This window comes from Ranitomeya variabilis, chromosome 6, assembly GCF_051348905.1.
Source record: "Ranitomeya variabilis isolate aRanVar5 chromosome 6, aRanVar5.hap1, whole genome shotgun sequence".
NCBI classification, from domain to species: Eukaryota; Metazoa; Chordata; class Amphibia; order Anura; family Dendrobatidae; genus Ranitomeya; species Ranitomeya variabilis.
The window spans coordinates 283,065,763-283,081,701 of record NC_135237.1 but is presented as its reverse complement, the minus strand read 5'-3'; the positions used below and the strand labels follow the sequence as shown (position 1 = coordinate 283,081,701).

Here is a 15,939-nt window from a genome sequence, read left to right as displayed (position 1 = left end):
TCTCTTGCTCTGTTGATTGTGTGATACCAGAGAAGGAACCCGTGACAGGGATATTCAGCCCTGTCTGTACAGTAGGAGATGTTAGACTGTCTAGCCATTTTTACATGCCATAATTTTAAAGAAATATCAGTCTGTCAGGTTTTGATACTAAGGTCATGATGGTGCAGTGCCTGAAAATACTGCACCTTTCATGTTCATATGGAAATCAGCAGTTTGATAGGCAATGAGAAAATGAAGTTATTTCACCGCCCCTCGCTGCGCCAATCATCTGAATGGTACCAAACAGTTACGGCTGTACTCAGTCAGCATCTCAGCTACATTCACAACCACAAGTGACATCTCACTCAGTACAGTAACACACCAAGTGGGATGTTAATCGTCAGATAATATGTCGCATTACAGTCCAGACACCGATTACAGCCATGACTTTCAGTTCCGCACGGCCCAGATGACTGGAAGAGAGAGAGGCCTGCGGCAGTGTTGCAAGACCATTTTCTCCCTTCCAGTCAAACTGCAGATACCTTTATAAACATGCCCTTGTGCGTATTTTTGCACAATGTACCATTAATTCAAAAGAGTAAACTCTGATGACAGGTTTCCTTTCAACTGGAAGTTGGTACATTCCCAAAGAAATACCAGTAATGTCATGTGACATCCACTAGATATACTGGTGCCCAAAAGAAAAAAAAAAAAACATCAAAAGAGACTCCTACCCCTTTACTTGGGCACAAGCAAACATCCAGTCACTGTCATGACATTAAGAAGCAGGGCAGTGCAACTACCTGTCACCTATCTGCTGGTTAAGAAAGTTCGCCTTCATAGAATCACAGAATGTTAGAGTTGGAAGGGACCTCCCGGGTCATCGTGTCCAACCCCCTGCTCAATGCAGGATTCACTAAACCATCTCAGACAGATGTCTGTCCAGCCTCTGTTTGAAGACTTCCATTGAAGGAGAACTCACCACCTTTCATGGCAGCCTGTTCCACTCATTGATCACCCTCAAAACAAAAAGTTTTTTTCTAACATCTAAAGTGTATCTTCTCCCTTTCAATTTCATTCCATTGCTTCTCGTGTTTCCATGTGCAAATGAGAATAGTGATCCCTCTACACTTTGACATCCCTTCAGATATTTGTAGACATCTATTAAGTCTCCTCTTAGCCTTCTTTTCTGCAAGCTAAACATTCCCAGATCCTTTAATTGTTCCTCGCAGGACACACTTTGCAGTCCGCTCACCATTCTGGTAGCTCTTCTATGAACTTGCTCCAGTTTTTCAATGTCTTTTTTAAAATGTGATCTTCCTTGTGCTAGTGAGGAAAAAGACAGAGCCAACCATTGGCAATAAAGTCACTCTTGCGAAACAGAACTGCTGTCAACCAAAGTTTGTGTAGTCTGTCGCTACGCAAGCGAGTCCATCAGATATTTTACAACGCAGACGGCAAGAAGATCCATCAGGTTCAAACTTCATAGGTTGACATGAGAATGTACGTTTTATGCTAGCCATTTCCCATTAATGATTGCATATTGGCACTAGCCAATGCAGGCTACTCTTATGTATTTTTTTTTACTTATTTGGCGCCATCATATTCTGCAGAGCTTTATATACACATTATCATCACTATCCCCGATGGGGCTCACATTCTAAATTCCCTATCAGTATGTCTTTGGAATGTGGGACGAACCAGGAGAACACCCACACAAACATGGGGAGAACATACAAACTCTTTGCAGATGTTGTCCTTGATCGGATTTGACCCAGGTCTGCAAAGCAGCAGTGCTAACCACTGAGCCACCTAGCTGCCCTACTACAAGTTTCAAGCTTTATAGTCTGTGTTATATTTTGTATCAATTGGTTGAGCATTTTACAAATCAGAATTTAAAAGAAGATCTATACAGAACCCTAGACGTTCCATACTATGCAATGTCAAGCAGCAGCTGTGCAAGACCTTACTAATATTGACTTTGGTATAACAACTTGCATATAACTGTAAAAAAAAAAAAAACAGTAAAAATGTCAGAATTTGATAACTGCAGCAGATATAGAGCAGAAGTAAAGGTTAGATAGCTTCCGCATACATACTACGTGCGGGAGATTGGGGCTCCCTCAGTTTCAAGTCCATGGTATATATGTAATGCTTAGCAGGATCCCACCATAACGCTAGGCTATATAATTACTGCACATAGAAATGCCTTGTGAGCCTGACATCACCGTTTCCATAAGGGCTGTCCCACACGTCCAGATAATTCCGGTACCGGAAAAAATCGGTACCGGAGTTATCCGTGTCCGTGTGCCCGTGAGCTCACGTAGGCCATACGTGCGGCACACGTGTGCCGCCCCTGTGGCGAGTGGGTACCACACGGAGCGTGCAGGAGACAGCGCTAAAGTTTAGCGCTGTCCCCTGCATCGTGCTGAAGCCGCGATTCATATCTTCTGTGCAGCAGCGTTTGCTGCATAGAAGATATGAATAATAGTGTTTAAATGAAAGATCTATGTGTCCGCCGCCCCCCCACCCCCTGTGCTCCCCCCGCTGTTCAGAAAATACTCACCCGCATCCCTCGTCGGCTGTCGCTCCTTCCTGGTCTGGCCGCGGCTTCCACTGTATGCGGTCACGTGGGGCCGCTCATTTACAGTCATGAATAGGCGGCTCCACCTCCCATAGGGGCGGAGCCGACTATTCATGATTGTAAATGAGCGGCCCCACGTGACCGCATACAGTAGAAGCCGCGGCCAGACAAGGAAGCAGCGACAGCCGATGTGGGAGCGGGTGAGTATTTTCTGAACAGCGGGGGGGCGCACAGGGGGTGGGGGGGGCGGCGGACAGGTAGATCTTTCATTTAAACACTATTATTCATATCTTCTATGCAGCAAACGCTGCTGCACAGAAGATATGAATGGCGGCTTCAGCACCATGTGGGGGGGACAGCGCTTACTGTAGCGCTGTCTCCTGCACGCCACAGGGACCGCACACGGAGAACGTCCGTGTGAGGTCCGTGTTTTACACTGACCCATTGACTTTAATGGGTCCGTGTAATACGTGCGCTCCCACGAACACTGACATGTCTCCGTGTTTGGCACACGGAGACACGGTCCGCAAAAAATCAATGACATCTGCACAGATGCATTGATTTTAATGGGTCTACGTGTGTCAGTGGCTCCGGTACGTGAGGAAACTGTCACCTCACGTACTGGAGACACTGACGTGTGAAACCGGCCTAAGACATCACAAAACAAACAGAAAGCCTAAAATGTATCAAGTCAAAACTATGGGGGAATCGTCTGAGTAACATACAATAAAAACGGTCTTTTAACGAGGCGCTCCTCTCATATAGAATCCTCAAATTTGGGAAGCTTTGAACATTTTTTCTTTCCATATTATTATCATGTCTATCGATCCTGTGATTACCATAATTCCACGACCACCTTCTTCGTGTTGCAATTTCTATGTTGAGGAATGTAATATATATATATATAAAAAAAAAAAAAATAATAATAAAAATCTGTTCCAGATAAAGGCGATTTTCCAGAAAGGTCACACTATACCTCAGGTTTTCTTTTGGCCACACATGAAATGATCTTATACTATTTGAAGCAGGACCAATCTGAATTCAAAAGAAGTAAAAGGCTCTCCCTGCCTTATTCTGCTAGAAAGTGACTTTTAGGGCTCATACTCATTTGCGAGAAAAACGGACAAGTGCAATCCGATAAATTAAAAAAAAAAAAAACAAAGTCACAGGGCATACGGACAATCCGTATGCCACCCGTTTTTTTACAGATACCTTACCATTCTGTGGCATAGAACACTGTAAGGCTATGTTCACACGATGCGGTTTTTGCTGCGGATCCGCAGCGGATTTGAAGCTGCGGATCCGCATCCTTTTTCCATGCAGGGTACAGTACAATGTTACCCTATGGAAAAAAAAAACCCGCTGTTCCGACGTTCCTTTTTTCCGCTCGAAAATCCGCGCTGATTTTCTGCGGAAAAAAAGAAGTACCATGTCAATTCTTTCTGCGGATTCCGCAGCGGGTTTCCATCTGCACCAATAGGAAAAAGCAGCTGGAAACCCGCAGTGGAATCCGCAGTAGAAAAAGGACTGAAAACCACCGCAGGTTTTGCACTGCGGGTTTCACAAATCAGGACCTGAAAAATCCGCAGCGAAAAAAGGATCGTGTGAACAAGGCCTTAATGGTCCTGTAAATGATTGTAGAAAGATAGTTGCAGAGAAAAAAAAACGCATTGCATACGGATGCTATGTGAGAAAAATCACATTGTGCTCGCATGACACTCGTCCGTTTTTTTGGTCCAGATTACAGACCTTGATTTTTTCCCCTCACATATGGGTATGAGCCCTTAAAAAATATCTATCAGCCATTCGTCTAAAGAAACACCCTACACCATCTGGTAGTCACATCTGACAGATGCAAATAGACAAGACCCAAAAGATCCCTCAGTTAATAGTATTTGGAAATTAAGAGTAACTCCTCATGATGGAAAAAAAAAAAAAACAACAGCAAAGAAAAAACAACAAAAACAGTTTTTGGACAATTTTTAGCCCGAGTTAACACACCCATATTTATATTTACTTCTTAAAAGATGGCAACTTGTGGTGATAACTAAGGCATTTTTTTCATTTTAGGGCTTTTATGATGCATGCAGACAGATGAGAACCATTTTAAAAATAATTCGATTTTTAAAGTGACTTAAACGTATTGTGAAGGAATACATTGTGGGCGCCTGGAAAGAAGGACCCCAGTGACTTCTTAATAACATCTTGGCAACAACTGGAAAATCTCAGGAACATGTCAGCATTGATTGGTTGTAAATAAAAGCATTTATTTAATGCAAAATGTCCGCACACAAAATTCTATGGAGTATAATTGATGACTGGATATGCAAGTTCCAAAACACCTTAAGGGAATTCGCAGCGTTTTTTTGCGGTGCAGAAAAGCTGCAGATCCACAAGTGATTTACAGTACAATGTTAATCAATGGTGAAAAAAAAAATGCTGTGCTAATGGTGCGGAAAATTCTGTGCGGAAACACTGCTGATTAAAAGAAGTAGCATGTCACTTCTTGTTGGCGGATCTGCAGCGTTTTTGTACCCATTCCATTATAGAAATCCGCAGGGGTAAAAAATGCAAGAAATCCGCAAAAAATTCACAGTAAGTGCGTACAAAAAACGCGTCAAATCCACACCTGCATTTTCTGCCAAGAGATGCAGAATCCGCACCAAAAATTCCTAAGCCTAATCCGCAACGTGTGCACATGGCCTAAGACCACGCTCACACGTTCAGACTCTGCGCACTCGCTCCCATACAACTTTATGGGTGCGAGTGAAACAGCGGACTGTACTCAGATGTCATCCAAGTGCAGTCCCATTACCGCAGACTCAGACAATGGAGAAATTACGTTCTCCATCATCTCCGCACCTGTGCTGCGATTCTATCATATGAATCGGATCACACTAACATGACACTCAACTCAGACAGTAGTGTGTCATCAGCATAATCGAGCAGTTTCTCTCGCATGAAAGAATAGACCACCTGTGACCTCGACCTTAGAGAACTACTAGATCTGCAGCAGAGAAACCAGTTTTTTAAGCAAAACTGCAGCAACAGTAAAGTAAGCAACACATCATTTAGGGGCAGAGACCCTGACTCCAATCATACTGCTCTCAGCTGGATTAGCAAAAACTGTAACACTATATTCACATGCAGTGTTTTTGCTGCATTTTTTTTCTGCAACCAAAGCTCACTCTTTTGACAGGAAAAATGCTGCAGTTTTACCATGTCTGGAAGTGTGGATTACAAGTGTGCTTAGTGTACAGTACATGTTTAATAAATAAATTTTATATATATATATATATATATATATATATATATATATATACACACACATATACATATACATACATATACATACACACCAAAAACAGCCATTTTGCAGCGCTTTTTTTTTATACTTTATCATTGCTTTCTATGGGTGAAAAAAAAGCTGAAAGAATTTACATGAAATTCCTGAAATCATACAGCTTTTGCTGGTACTGTAAAAAGCAGTTTTTAATATGCATTAAAAAAAATGCACCGTGATCATAGCCCAACTTTGTAACATAAGAGAGCCATTCTAAAATTATTTTCAGATACAGCTATTAAAAAACACACTATATCTCTATCATAATAATAACAATAAATAGTTGGTAAGAAAGCAAGAATGGGTTATGTGCTTGGCATTTTGTATTAATTCATATGTTTTTACATGTAATTTTATCCAGAGAAGTCTTTGGAAAGAAAAAGCATTTAAAAACCACACAAATATCTTACAGACTAGTTTTTACCATTAGAATCAATGTTGACATTTGTCTGCAGAGTCTTTTTGCCTAAATAAAACCTATCAAAAATTCAGAGGTTTTTCTAGTAAGAATATGTGTGAAACCAACATTACACATCCCTACATAGATCTGTACATGGATCAGCCACAACATGACAGGCAAAGTAAATAACTTTGATTATCTCCGTACAATGGCACCTGACAAGGGCAGCCAGTGAATGGGCCTTGAAGTTGACAGGTTGAAGCAGAAATAATGGGTTAGAGCAAGGACCCGGGTGACTGACAAGGGCCAAATTGCAAAGGCTAGGGACAAGAGGGTCAGATGACAGGATCATGGCCACCCAAGGGTCACTGATGCATGAAGGCAGCAAAGGCCAGCTCTGATCCCACAGAAGATAATAAATATAGTAATATATAAAAGTAAAGTAATAAAAAGATGTTGGAATACACTGATCATCATGGCGTGCTGTGCAGCAGCTGGTCAGCCTCAGACCACAAGGAGGGCCCACTGACCACCATCATAATGACAGAAGATGGCCCGGTCTGATGAATTACACTTCTCCCACATCATGTGGATTGCCAAGTGCATGTGTGCTGCTTACCTATGAGAAGGTGGTAGTGGAGGCAGCGTGATGCATGGGCATGTCACTCGGACCACAAATGCTCCCCTACATGGCGACAGTAATCCCTAATAGCAGTGGCCGTTCTCTATAGGCATATGCAGTCAGCCGGACTCAGGAAGGATTTGAGGAACATATTGAGTGTTATCCTTTGGACACACAATTCCCCTAGATTCTTAGGCTGCCGTCACACTAGCAGTATTTGGTCAGGATTTTACATCGGTATTTGTAAGCCAAAACCAGGAGTGGGTGATAAATGCAGAAGTGGTGACGTGTTTCTATTATATTTTTCCTCTGATTGCTCCACTCCTGGTTTTGGCTCACAGATACTGATGTAAAATACTGACCAACTACTGCTAGTGTGACGGCAGCCTTAAAGGGAATCTGTCACCCCTTTTTTTCGATTTGAGATAAAAATATGGTTCAATTGTGCATGAGCTCTGCATTACACCAGTGCCTTGCATATCCCCCACCTTTGTAATCTCTCCGTTTTCCTATGTAAATTACCCCGAACTGGTCCAATGGGCGGGGCCTATTCACTGTTTCTCCCCACCTCCTGCCTTGCTCTACGCATTAATTTTTCTTCTCTCCTGCGTTGGCGTTGTTTTCCTGCGCATTGAAGTGGCCTCTCGCGCGTGCGCACTATGTTTTGCCCAACAGCGGGCAAAGCATAAAGATCACTATTGTGCATGCGCCATTTTACATTACGTTCTGTGCCCCGGAAGTCTTGCCATGCAAGGGGGCATAGAACGTGATGAAAAATGCGGGCACAAGCGCAATAGTGATTTTATGCTTTGACCACAGTTGGGCAAAGCATACTGCGCAGGCGCTAGAGGCCACTTCAATGCGCACGGGCAGAAACTGTACGAGATCTGTGCTATTCACAGATCACGTTACGCCAAGTATGCCGAGGAGCCGGGGGAGAGACGGCGAATAGGCCCCGCCCATCAGAGTGGGGTGATTTATATAGGAAAACGGAGAGATTACAAAGGTGGGGAATCGGGGGATATGAAAGGTACTGCTGTAAAACAGAGCTCATACACAATTGAACCATATTTTTATCTCAAATAAAAAAAAAAAAGGGGTGACAGACTCCCTTTAATTGAATCCTTGGCATGGGCTACCAAGACAAGATAGATCCATGAAGTCCCCAGCTCAAGGCCATAAAGGATCTTCGGATACGAGTGCAGAGAAGATGGAGAACTTATTTTCTCTATTGTCTCTGTGAGCGTACATCAGACTGCACTCGGATGACTGATTTGTATGGGTGCTCATGATCCAAAGACTTGCATGAGGAAGAAAAAAAAAAAAAAAAAAAAAACACCACACGCAGATCTGCACTGCCCCAGAGTATAACATTAGGCCGGTTTCACACGTCAGTGGCTCCGGTACGTGAGGTGACAGTTTCCTCACGTACCGGAGACACTGACACACGTAGACCCATAAAAATCAATGCATCTGTTCAGATGTCATTGATTTTTTGCGGACCGTGTCTCCGTGTGCCAAACACGGAGACATGTCAGTGTTCGTGGGAGCGCACGTTTTACACGGACCCAATAGAGTCAATGGGTCCGCGTAAAACACGGACCTCACATGGACATTCTCCGTCTGGGGTCCGTGTGCGTGCAGGAGACAGCGCTACAGTAAGCGCTGTCCCCCCCACATGGTGCTGAAGCCGGTATTCATATCTTCCCTGTAGCAGCGTTTGCTATAGAGAAAATATGAAGAATAGTGTTAAAAATAAAGATCCATGTGTCCGCCGCCCCCCCACCCCCTGTGCGCCCCCCCGCTGGTCAGAAAATACTTACCCGCTCCCTCGCTCCTTCCTGGTCTGGCCGCGCCTCCTACTGTATGCGGTCACGTGGGGCCGATCATTTACAATCATGAATAGTCGGCTCCGCCCCTATGGGAGGTGGAGCCACATATTCATGACTGTAAATGATCGGGCCCTCGTGACCGCATGCAGGAGAAGCCGCGGCCAGACCAGGAAGCAGCGAGGGAGCGGGTAAGTATTTTCTGACCAGCGGGGGGGCGCACAGGGGGTGGGGGGGCGCCGGACACATGGATCTTTATTTTTAACACTATTCTTCATATTTTCTCTATAGCAAACGCTGCTACAGGGAAGATATGAATCGCAGCTTCAGCACCATGCAGAGTGGGTACCACACGCTCCGTGTGGTACCCACTCGCCATACGGGCGGCACACGTGTGCCACACGTATGGCCTCCGTGAGTTCCCAGGCACACGGACACGGATAACTCCGGTACCGATTTATTCCGGTACCGGAATTATCTGGACGTGTGGGACAGCCCTTAGGCAAAGTGCTATCCTATAAAACGTCAGAAAGCACTTGGTCGTGTTATACGTTTGAGTGAGCGAACCCTAAGGCTGCCGTCACACTAGCAGTATTTGGTCAGTATTTTACCTCAGTATTTGTAAGCCAAAGCCAGGAGTGGAACAATTAGAGGAAAAGTATAACAAACATATGCACCACTTCTGTATTTATCACCCACTCCTGGTTTTGGCTTACAAATACTAAGGTAAAATACTGACCAAATACTGCTAGTGTGACGGCAGCCTAATAGGTAAAGTAGGTAACTTGGGTATTTTCATTGCATTTGAGGGTTTTTTCCTTTGTTTTTATACATGCATTTTTACCTCATTTTTTATGCTGCTGTTTTTCTCTCTTTTTGGCATGTCATTTTACCTAAAGCTGCTTTGTTTTTGATACCTCAACTTTATTGACACAGTCAAAGAGCGAAAACACACAAAGCATCTGCGCTTTTTACCTGGGGATTTTTCGCATCTAATGCAGTTTATGGAGAAAATACGCACATAACGCTCAGCGTAGCCGCAAGGAAAAATCGACACGTTGTGGATTTCAAACATGGAAAACCAGGTTAGTTTCTGCTGCAAAAAAAAAGCACAGTGGGCAGGAGGTTTCTATGTGCCATTCTGGCTAATCAGTGAATATGCTGTCGGGACAGCCAGGTTTAATCAGTGGTGCTGCCGGGGTCTCTGATGGACAAGATCGCCACCCAAAATCAAAACTTAACTTTAGAGCTGGAGACTTTACAAAAACATTTAATGGCGTTAAAAAGGATCTTACATCCCATTTCCCTCTCCGATATCTTTACTTACACTTTTAATCGAAAAGTAGAATGTATCAACCCACCGCTGTAACATTCATTGAGAATGATACAAGGATATCAGAAAATGATATCATCTATATCATATGCCCAATATGTTTGCTTATGAGCAAAACGGATAGATCATCATTAGTATTCTCCATTCAATTTTGGGTCCATTCATCCATTGTTACTATCACTGCGGCATCGATTTTTCTCATGTGCAAAAAAATAAATACAATTTCAAAGTCCAATATCCAATGAATTTTGAAATCTAGCAGTCGGACGACACACGGATTGTTTGCAGGCAATTTTCTCAAGGACATATTGACTTCAATGGATGATTTTGATCTGCAAATGGGATGAAAATTGGACATTTATTCATTTATTTTTTTGTAGTGCAATTTCATTTATTTTTTTTTATGAATAAAAAAAAAAATAAAATACATGTGAACAAGCCCACAGACTGTAATGGGTACGTGTTCTGACTGTGAAAAGCATGGACAGAACACAAAGTCAGACACGTGAAAGTAGTCTTGAAGGAGTTGTGCAGTACAGGACAAACCAAGTTTATGGGTATGTGCACACGTTGCGGATTTTGCTGCGGATCCACAGCGGTTTTGACGCTGCAGATTTACAGCTGTTTTCCCTGAGTTTACAGTACCATGTAAACCTATGGAAAACAAAATCTGCAGTGCACGTGCTGCGGAAAAAAAAAAAAAGCACGGAAACGTAGCGTTGTTTATTCCGCAGCATGTCAATTCTTTGTGCGGATTCCGCAGCGGTTTACACCTGCTCCATAATAGGAATCCGCAGGTGTAAAACCGCAGGTGAAATCCGCACAAAAAATTGCGGTAAATCTGCAGGTAATCCACAGTGCGGTTTACCTGCGGATTTGCTAAAATCAGTCCGGAAAAATCCGCAGGACTTTCCGCAACGTGTGTACGTAGCCTAAGAACGCAGGATGTGCGCAAAACGCACCGGTTATCGTTATTAAGTTTCCCATGTCACCCCATACCTCCAGATTGACGGTGTATGTTTTTCTAGCTTATTCTTTTTCGGCTATATTTTAACTTTGATAATAAAGTACTTACATGTTTTAATAGATCCTTGGATTGTGGATTGGATGCGGAGTCATCTCTCCATTCTTCTGCACTACAAGACAACCCCAGCTTAATATAAAGACAATGGATACTCACCTCCCACAGTGGTGACTTCCAGAGATGTCAAAGCTGCTGGTCCTGAAAAGTGACACGCCATTATTGTATCACATGCCTTCTGCAGCCAACAGGCGGCCTCACTTTAACAGCAGCCTTTACTATTTAGTCCGAGTGGACGCCCACCCTGGCAGAATATTGATCAGCTGCAGCCAAACAGCGTCTGCTCATTCGCTGCAACAGACTCATCACTCTCCGGGAACAGCGGCGTCGCTGGAATGGCTCTGCTGTGCGAGGTCGGGACACATTGGTTTTATTTTAACTGGTGTCCTGAATTGATTAAGTAGTGGACAACCTCTTAAAATAGTTGTCCTATATTAGAAAACTTTCTGCTATAAATCTGTAATAATAAATAAATAAATTAATTAAAAAAAAAAAAACATGCTGAGTAACACTTACCCTCCCCAAGCCTAGCACCTGTTCTCCACAACTGCCCTGGTCTCAATTTATCGGCGGTGCTGGTGTCATACTGACAGCGCTGCAGCCAATCAGTGATCTTAGGGGCTCTACCCATGGAGATGGCAAGAGTCACTGAGCTCAACGACTGGCTGCAGCACCGCCAAAGTGACATCAGGCAAACAACGGGAACGGTGACAGTGGGAGAGAGCCGAAGAAGGAACCAGGGAGGGGAAGCAATGCTCATTTTTTGTTTGTGTGCAACTACCGCAGCTCATAGCAGAATTGTCCCTTTTAGAAAACACTCATTTAAAAGAGTTATCTGGGACTTTGCTATTTTTTTTTTGCTATGGGGCTAAAAACCTAGAGACAGGCAGTTGCTAACCACCCGCTAGTTGAGCCCAGCGCTGATCTCTGCTGGCTCAGATCGCTCATGGACAGCTCCTGCTACTTACAGGGAACCTGTCACAACCCAAAACGCTATTAACATGCAGATATGGGTTACTCTGCAGGCTAATAGAGCTCCAAGGCTGTCCAGTCGCTGCACTGAAAGCCCGACTACCTCGAGGAAATTAACTTTATTCCTCCGACAGCATCCGGCTTTCAGTCATAGATGCATACAGTCTCTCTGTACTGATGCACCTCTGAGCTGACAGTTAGTGAGGGGGCGGCGTGGTTATAGCCGCCACTCACTAGCTACAGAGTAGCAACTGAAGTCGCACAACTGACTGAAAGCCAAAGGCTGCCAGGAGGAATAAAGTCAGTTTCCTCTCAATAGCAGTGCAGCAGCCGGGCAGCTTTCGTATGCGATTAACCCCCACATGTGCATATTAATAACGTTTTAGAATAGGACAGGTTCCCTTTAATTTCACCTCATGCCATAAGAGCAGATCTTCCGTTTCTGGACTGCTCTGTCAGCGGTATGCTGGTTGACAGTTGGCTCCATGGAGTTAGGTAGCAGGTTGTCAATCAGCATTATGTGGGCAGTGAAGCCCCATCAACAGAGCAGAAGAGAAGGAGCTGGACTGTTGAAGTGATGGCACCAGAGCCCCAGAATCGCCGGCAGGAGCGGTCCATGTCTGCTATGAGCTGGCAGAGATCGGTGCTAGGCAGTACAGACAGGTAGTTAGAACTACCTGCAAGTGCTTAGTCCCGCAGCAGTAAAATAAGCAAAGTCCCAGATAACCCCTTTAAGGACAATTGTTAGGGTATGTGCACACGCTGCGGATTTTGCTGCGGATCCGCAGCGGATTTGACGCTGCGGATTCGCAGCAGTTTTCCGAAAGTTTACAGTACCATGTAAACCTATGGGAAAAAAAAAAAAACGCTGTGCACATGCTGCGGAAAATTCCGCGCCGAAACGCTACGGAAAAAAAGAAGTAGCATGTCACTTCTTTCTGCGGATTCCGCAGCGGTTTTCAACCTGCACCAATAGGAAAGTGCAGTGCACCAATAGGAAAGTGCAGTTGAAAACCCGCAGAGGAATCCACAGAAGAAACCACGTGAAAATCCGCAGTGAAAACCGCAGTGGTTTTGCACAGCGGATTTTACAAATCCGCTGCGGAAAAATCGGCAGCAAAATCCGCAACGTGTGCACATACCCTCAATTCTGGCCAAATTCAGTTTTTCCCCCAATCCATCCATGCACATGTGGGCAAGCTTTCATATGCTCCACAAATTATTAATACCACAGCCATGTCCTAGCTGAATAGATCCCATTCTACAAACGGAATGGGGCAACTTGACATCTGCGGAAAACGTTAAGAAATTAAAAATAAAAAAAAAAAAAAAACCTTAGAAGGATACGACTGGTGTCTGATGTGAAAGGAATTCCTCATTCATGCATAAACAATATGTACACAAATGTCCCTGGGGAAATCTCAGAGCACACAATGTAAATGGAGAGTGAACGCTAAACCACACTGGCATTGATTGCACTAATAGCATCACCCTTCCACCTAGAAATTAGCAGATTCCTGTACCGCTCAAGGGTTAAATACACTCATTTAACATTTCATGCATTTCCGAGGCCTCTTTTGATATCATGTGATACCTACATCAACAAACAGGAAGTCCTATAGGCCGAGACACAAGAAATCAACGTGACAGAAGACATTGTAAGCAAGTCAATCCAACGGTAGAAGTATTCCCAGTGCTGGGATTATCTATAAAGGCCCAGTGTGCACGTGCCAACGCTGGAGGTGTAATTACAACAATGCCATCAATCACAACCACATTCTGAGGGCACTAAATGCTCCCATTGATTACATGAAAGTGAATGAAACAGGGCACTTGTTCTTATTTATCACTGGGGGAAGGGGGATGCTCTAGGAACATGGCACGCCAATTAGAGAGCATGCTGCTGTGCACAGACAGTAACAAATGCCGCTCCGTGCCCACCAGCTGGGGCACCAACCATCCTGCCCTAATTAGGAGGAGAAAATTACTGTACATGAAGATGCCCACAGGTCATATGGATGGCTGCACATAGAGCCGAACACTGATCGTTACAAATCTGCTGCCTATTATTAAATATTAACAGGTAAACAAGTATGGAAAGTCAGTGCCAATCTATAGCCCTACAGCTGGAAATCACAGACATCACTACTTTAGGCCGTGAGTGGCTGGTGGTGTCGCAATGCAATACCGGATCGCCCTGAAGTTACTGTCATAGAAGTGATTGGTGCCCACTGACAGCCACGCAACCCCAAGGAGGTGCAAGTTGTCATTCTGCCACCCGGGCCTGCCATCATTTCTATAGGATTAGTCTGTGCTCGTACATGAATATTAGCATATTTGACCATTATGTAATATCATATAACAGCATTATATGGCTGCATTAGGGAGATCCTACAGATCCTGTTAGCATCAGGTGACTGCCGGCCTCAGGTGAAAGGCGACTTATTGTTTATAGGCCCCCGCTGCTAAAAATACAGAAACATATGGGAAGAACAGAACGGCATCACGTATTATGAAGAAGAAAAAAAGGAATATAGAAGAAAACCTCAAGTTCTGCAAGGAAGAGCCTGAGATTTCAACAATTGGCTGCTGGGGAGGAAGAACATCCACATCTATGTAGATGGCAGAGGCAAGCGAGGAGCCACCTGTCAGCGAGGTGTCATAGCTGACAGACGGGCACCAGGAGGGTCTGAGCTCCATACACACACACATACATACACACATACATACACACATACATACACACATACATACACACATACATACACACACATACATACACACATACATACATACACACATAATGGAGGACCTACCTTGGCTTTCTGCAGGGGGGTGAAGCGCAGGTCATGCACAAAGGGGTTCTTGACCGGCCTGGCGAGCTCCTGCTGGCCCCCTCCTGGACCCGAGCGCTTTCTGGTCAGCCTCATGGTGGGATGGAGAGGTGGGCAGACTGCCAGTGGAAAGCCCAGCTAATCCAGCTAGTTCAGGCAATGGATGGAGTTGCCAGAAGTTGACCACAAAAGGATGAAGCTGCTGCTGCTGCTGATGATGATGGTGATGATGATGGTGATGATGGAAAATCTCAGCTCCTTCTGGAGGGAAACCAGATCCCCCCTTTTCCTGTTCCTCCTCTAGAGGGGACTGTAATCCGTGCTGGAGATGTAGGAGGGGAGACCGAGGAGAGAGAGATCAGCTCAGGGATGAGGATGTTCCCAGAAACACACAAAGCGAAAGCTGCGGGGGAGGAGGAGGATCGGCCGCGGATCTGCGGGGAGCACAGGACACGTCTCCAGAGGCGGGAGGAGGAGGAGGAGCAGGAGATCACTCGGTGCCGGGGCTTAAAGGGTTCAGCGGGAGGAAACGGCCGCCAGATGATGCGCGGACTGCCCCCTCCCCTTGTCTCTCTCTGGTAGGAAGGGGGAGGAGGACATGGCGGGGAGGAGGAGGCTGAGCCTCCCTCACGAGCTCCTGTGGAGGTGGCCGTCTGACCCGAGTGTTCAGTGCACCGAATGGAGGCACTATGGGAGCCTGTGGCGGTGCAGGCTGAGGACTGGGCGAAGGATCCCTCAGTAACCCTTCCCCAGCCGTCAGATCAGGAGATGTCAGACCCGGCTCTATCTCCTAGGCAACTAAGCCGACGCTATGTGCGACTGCTGGAGACGTGACCGCTGGGATGTGGTCGGCCGTCGCTCGCGACCTCCAGTGACCGTAGTGTCAGATGATCTTTGCCGGGAGCTCACGACCCCATCAGTAGCACCAGGAGCTAATGACGACCCTCCTGCCACTTATGGCA

General features: G+C 45.0%; 1 protein-coding gene across 2 annotated transcripts in view; it reads right to left on the bottom strand.

Annotated features, from left to right (window-relative positions):
- LPCAT1 (lysophosphatidylcholine acyltransferase 1) overlaps positions 1 to 15,551 on the bottom strand; it is a 159,408-nt gene extending 143,857 nt beyond the window's left edge. Inside the window, exon 1 of one of the 2 annotated variants that reach the window (XM_077269695.1) lies at positions 14,960 to 15,551. In XM_077269695.1, the coding sequence (XP_077125810.1) occupies positions 14,960 to 15,073 (114 nt within the window). In that variant the 5' untranslated portion in view covers positions 15,074 to 15,551. Of the gene's footprint in view, positions 1 to 11,270; positions 11,351 to 14,959 lie in introns of those variants that run through there. The other variant, XM_077269696.1, reaches the window with a different exon arrangement.
- Between the last annotated feature and the right edge of the window lie 388 nt (positions 15,552 to 15,939).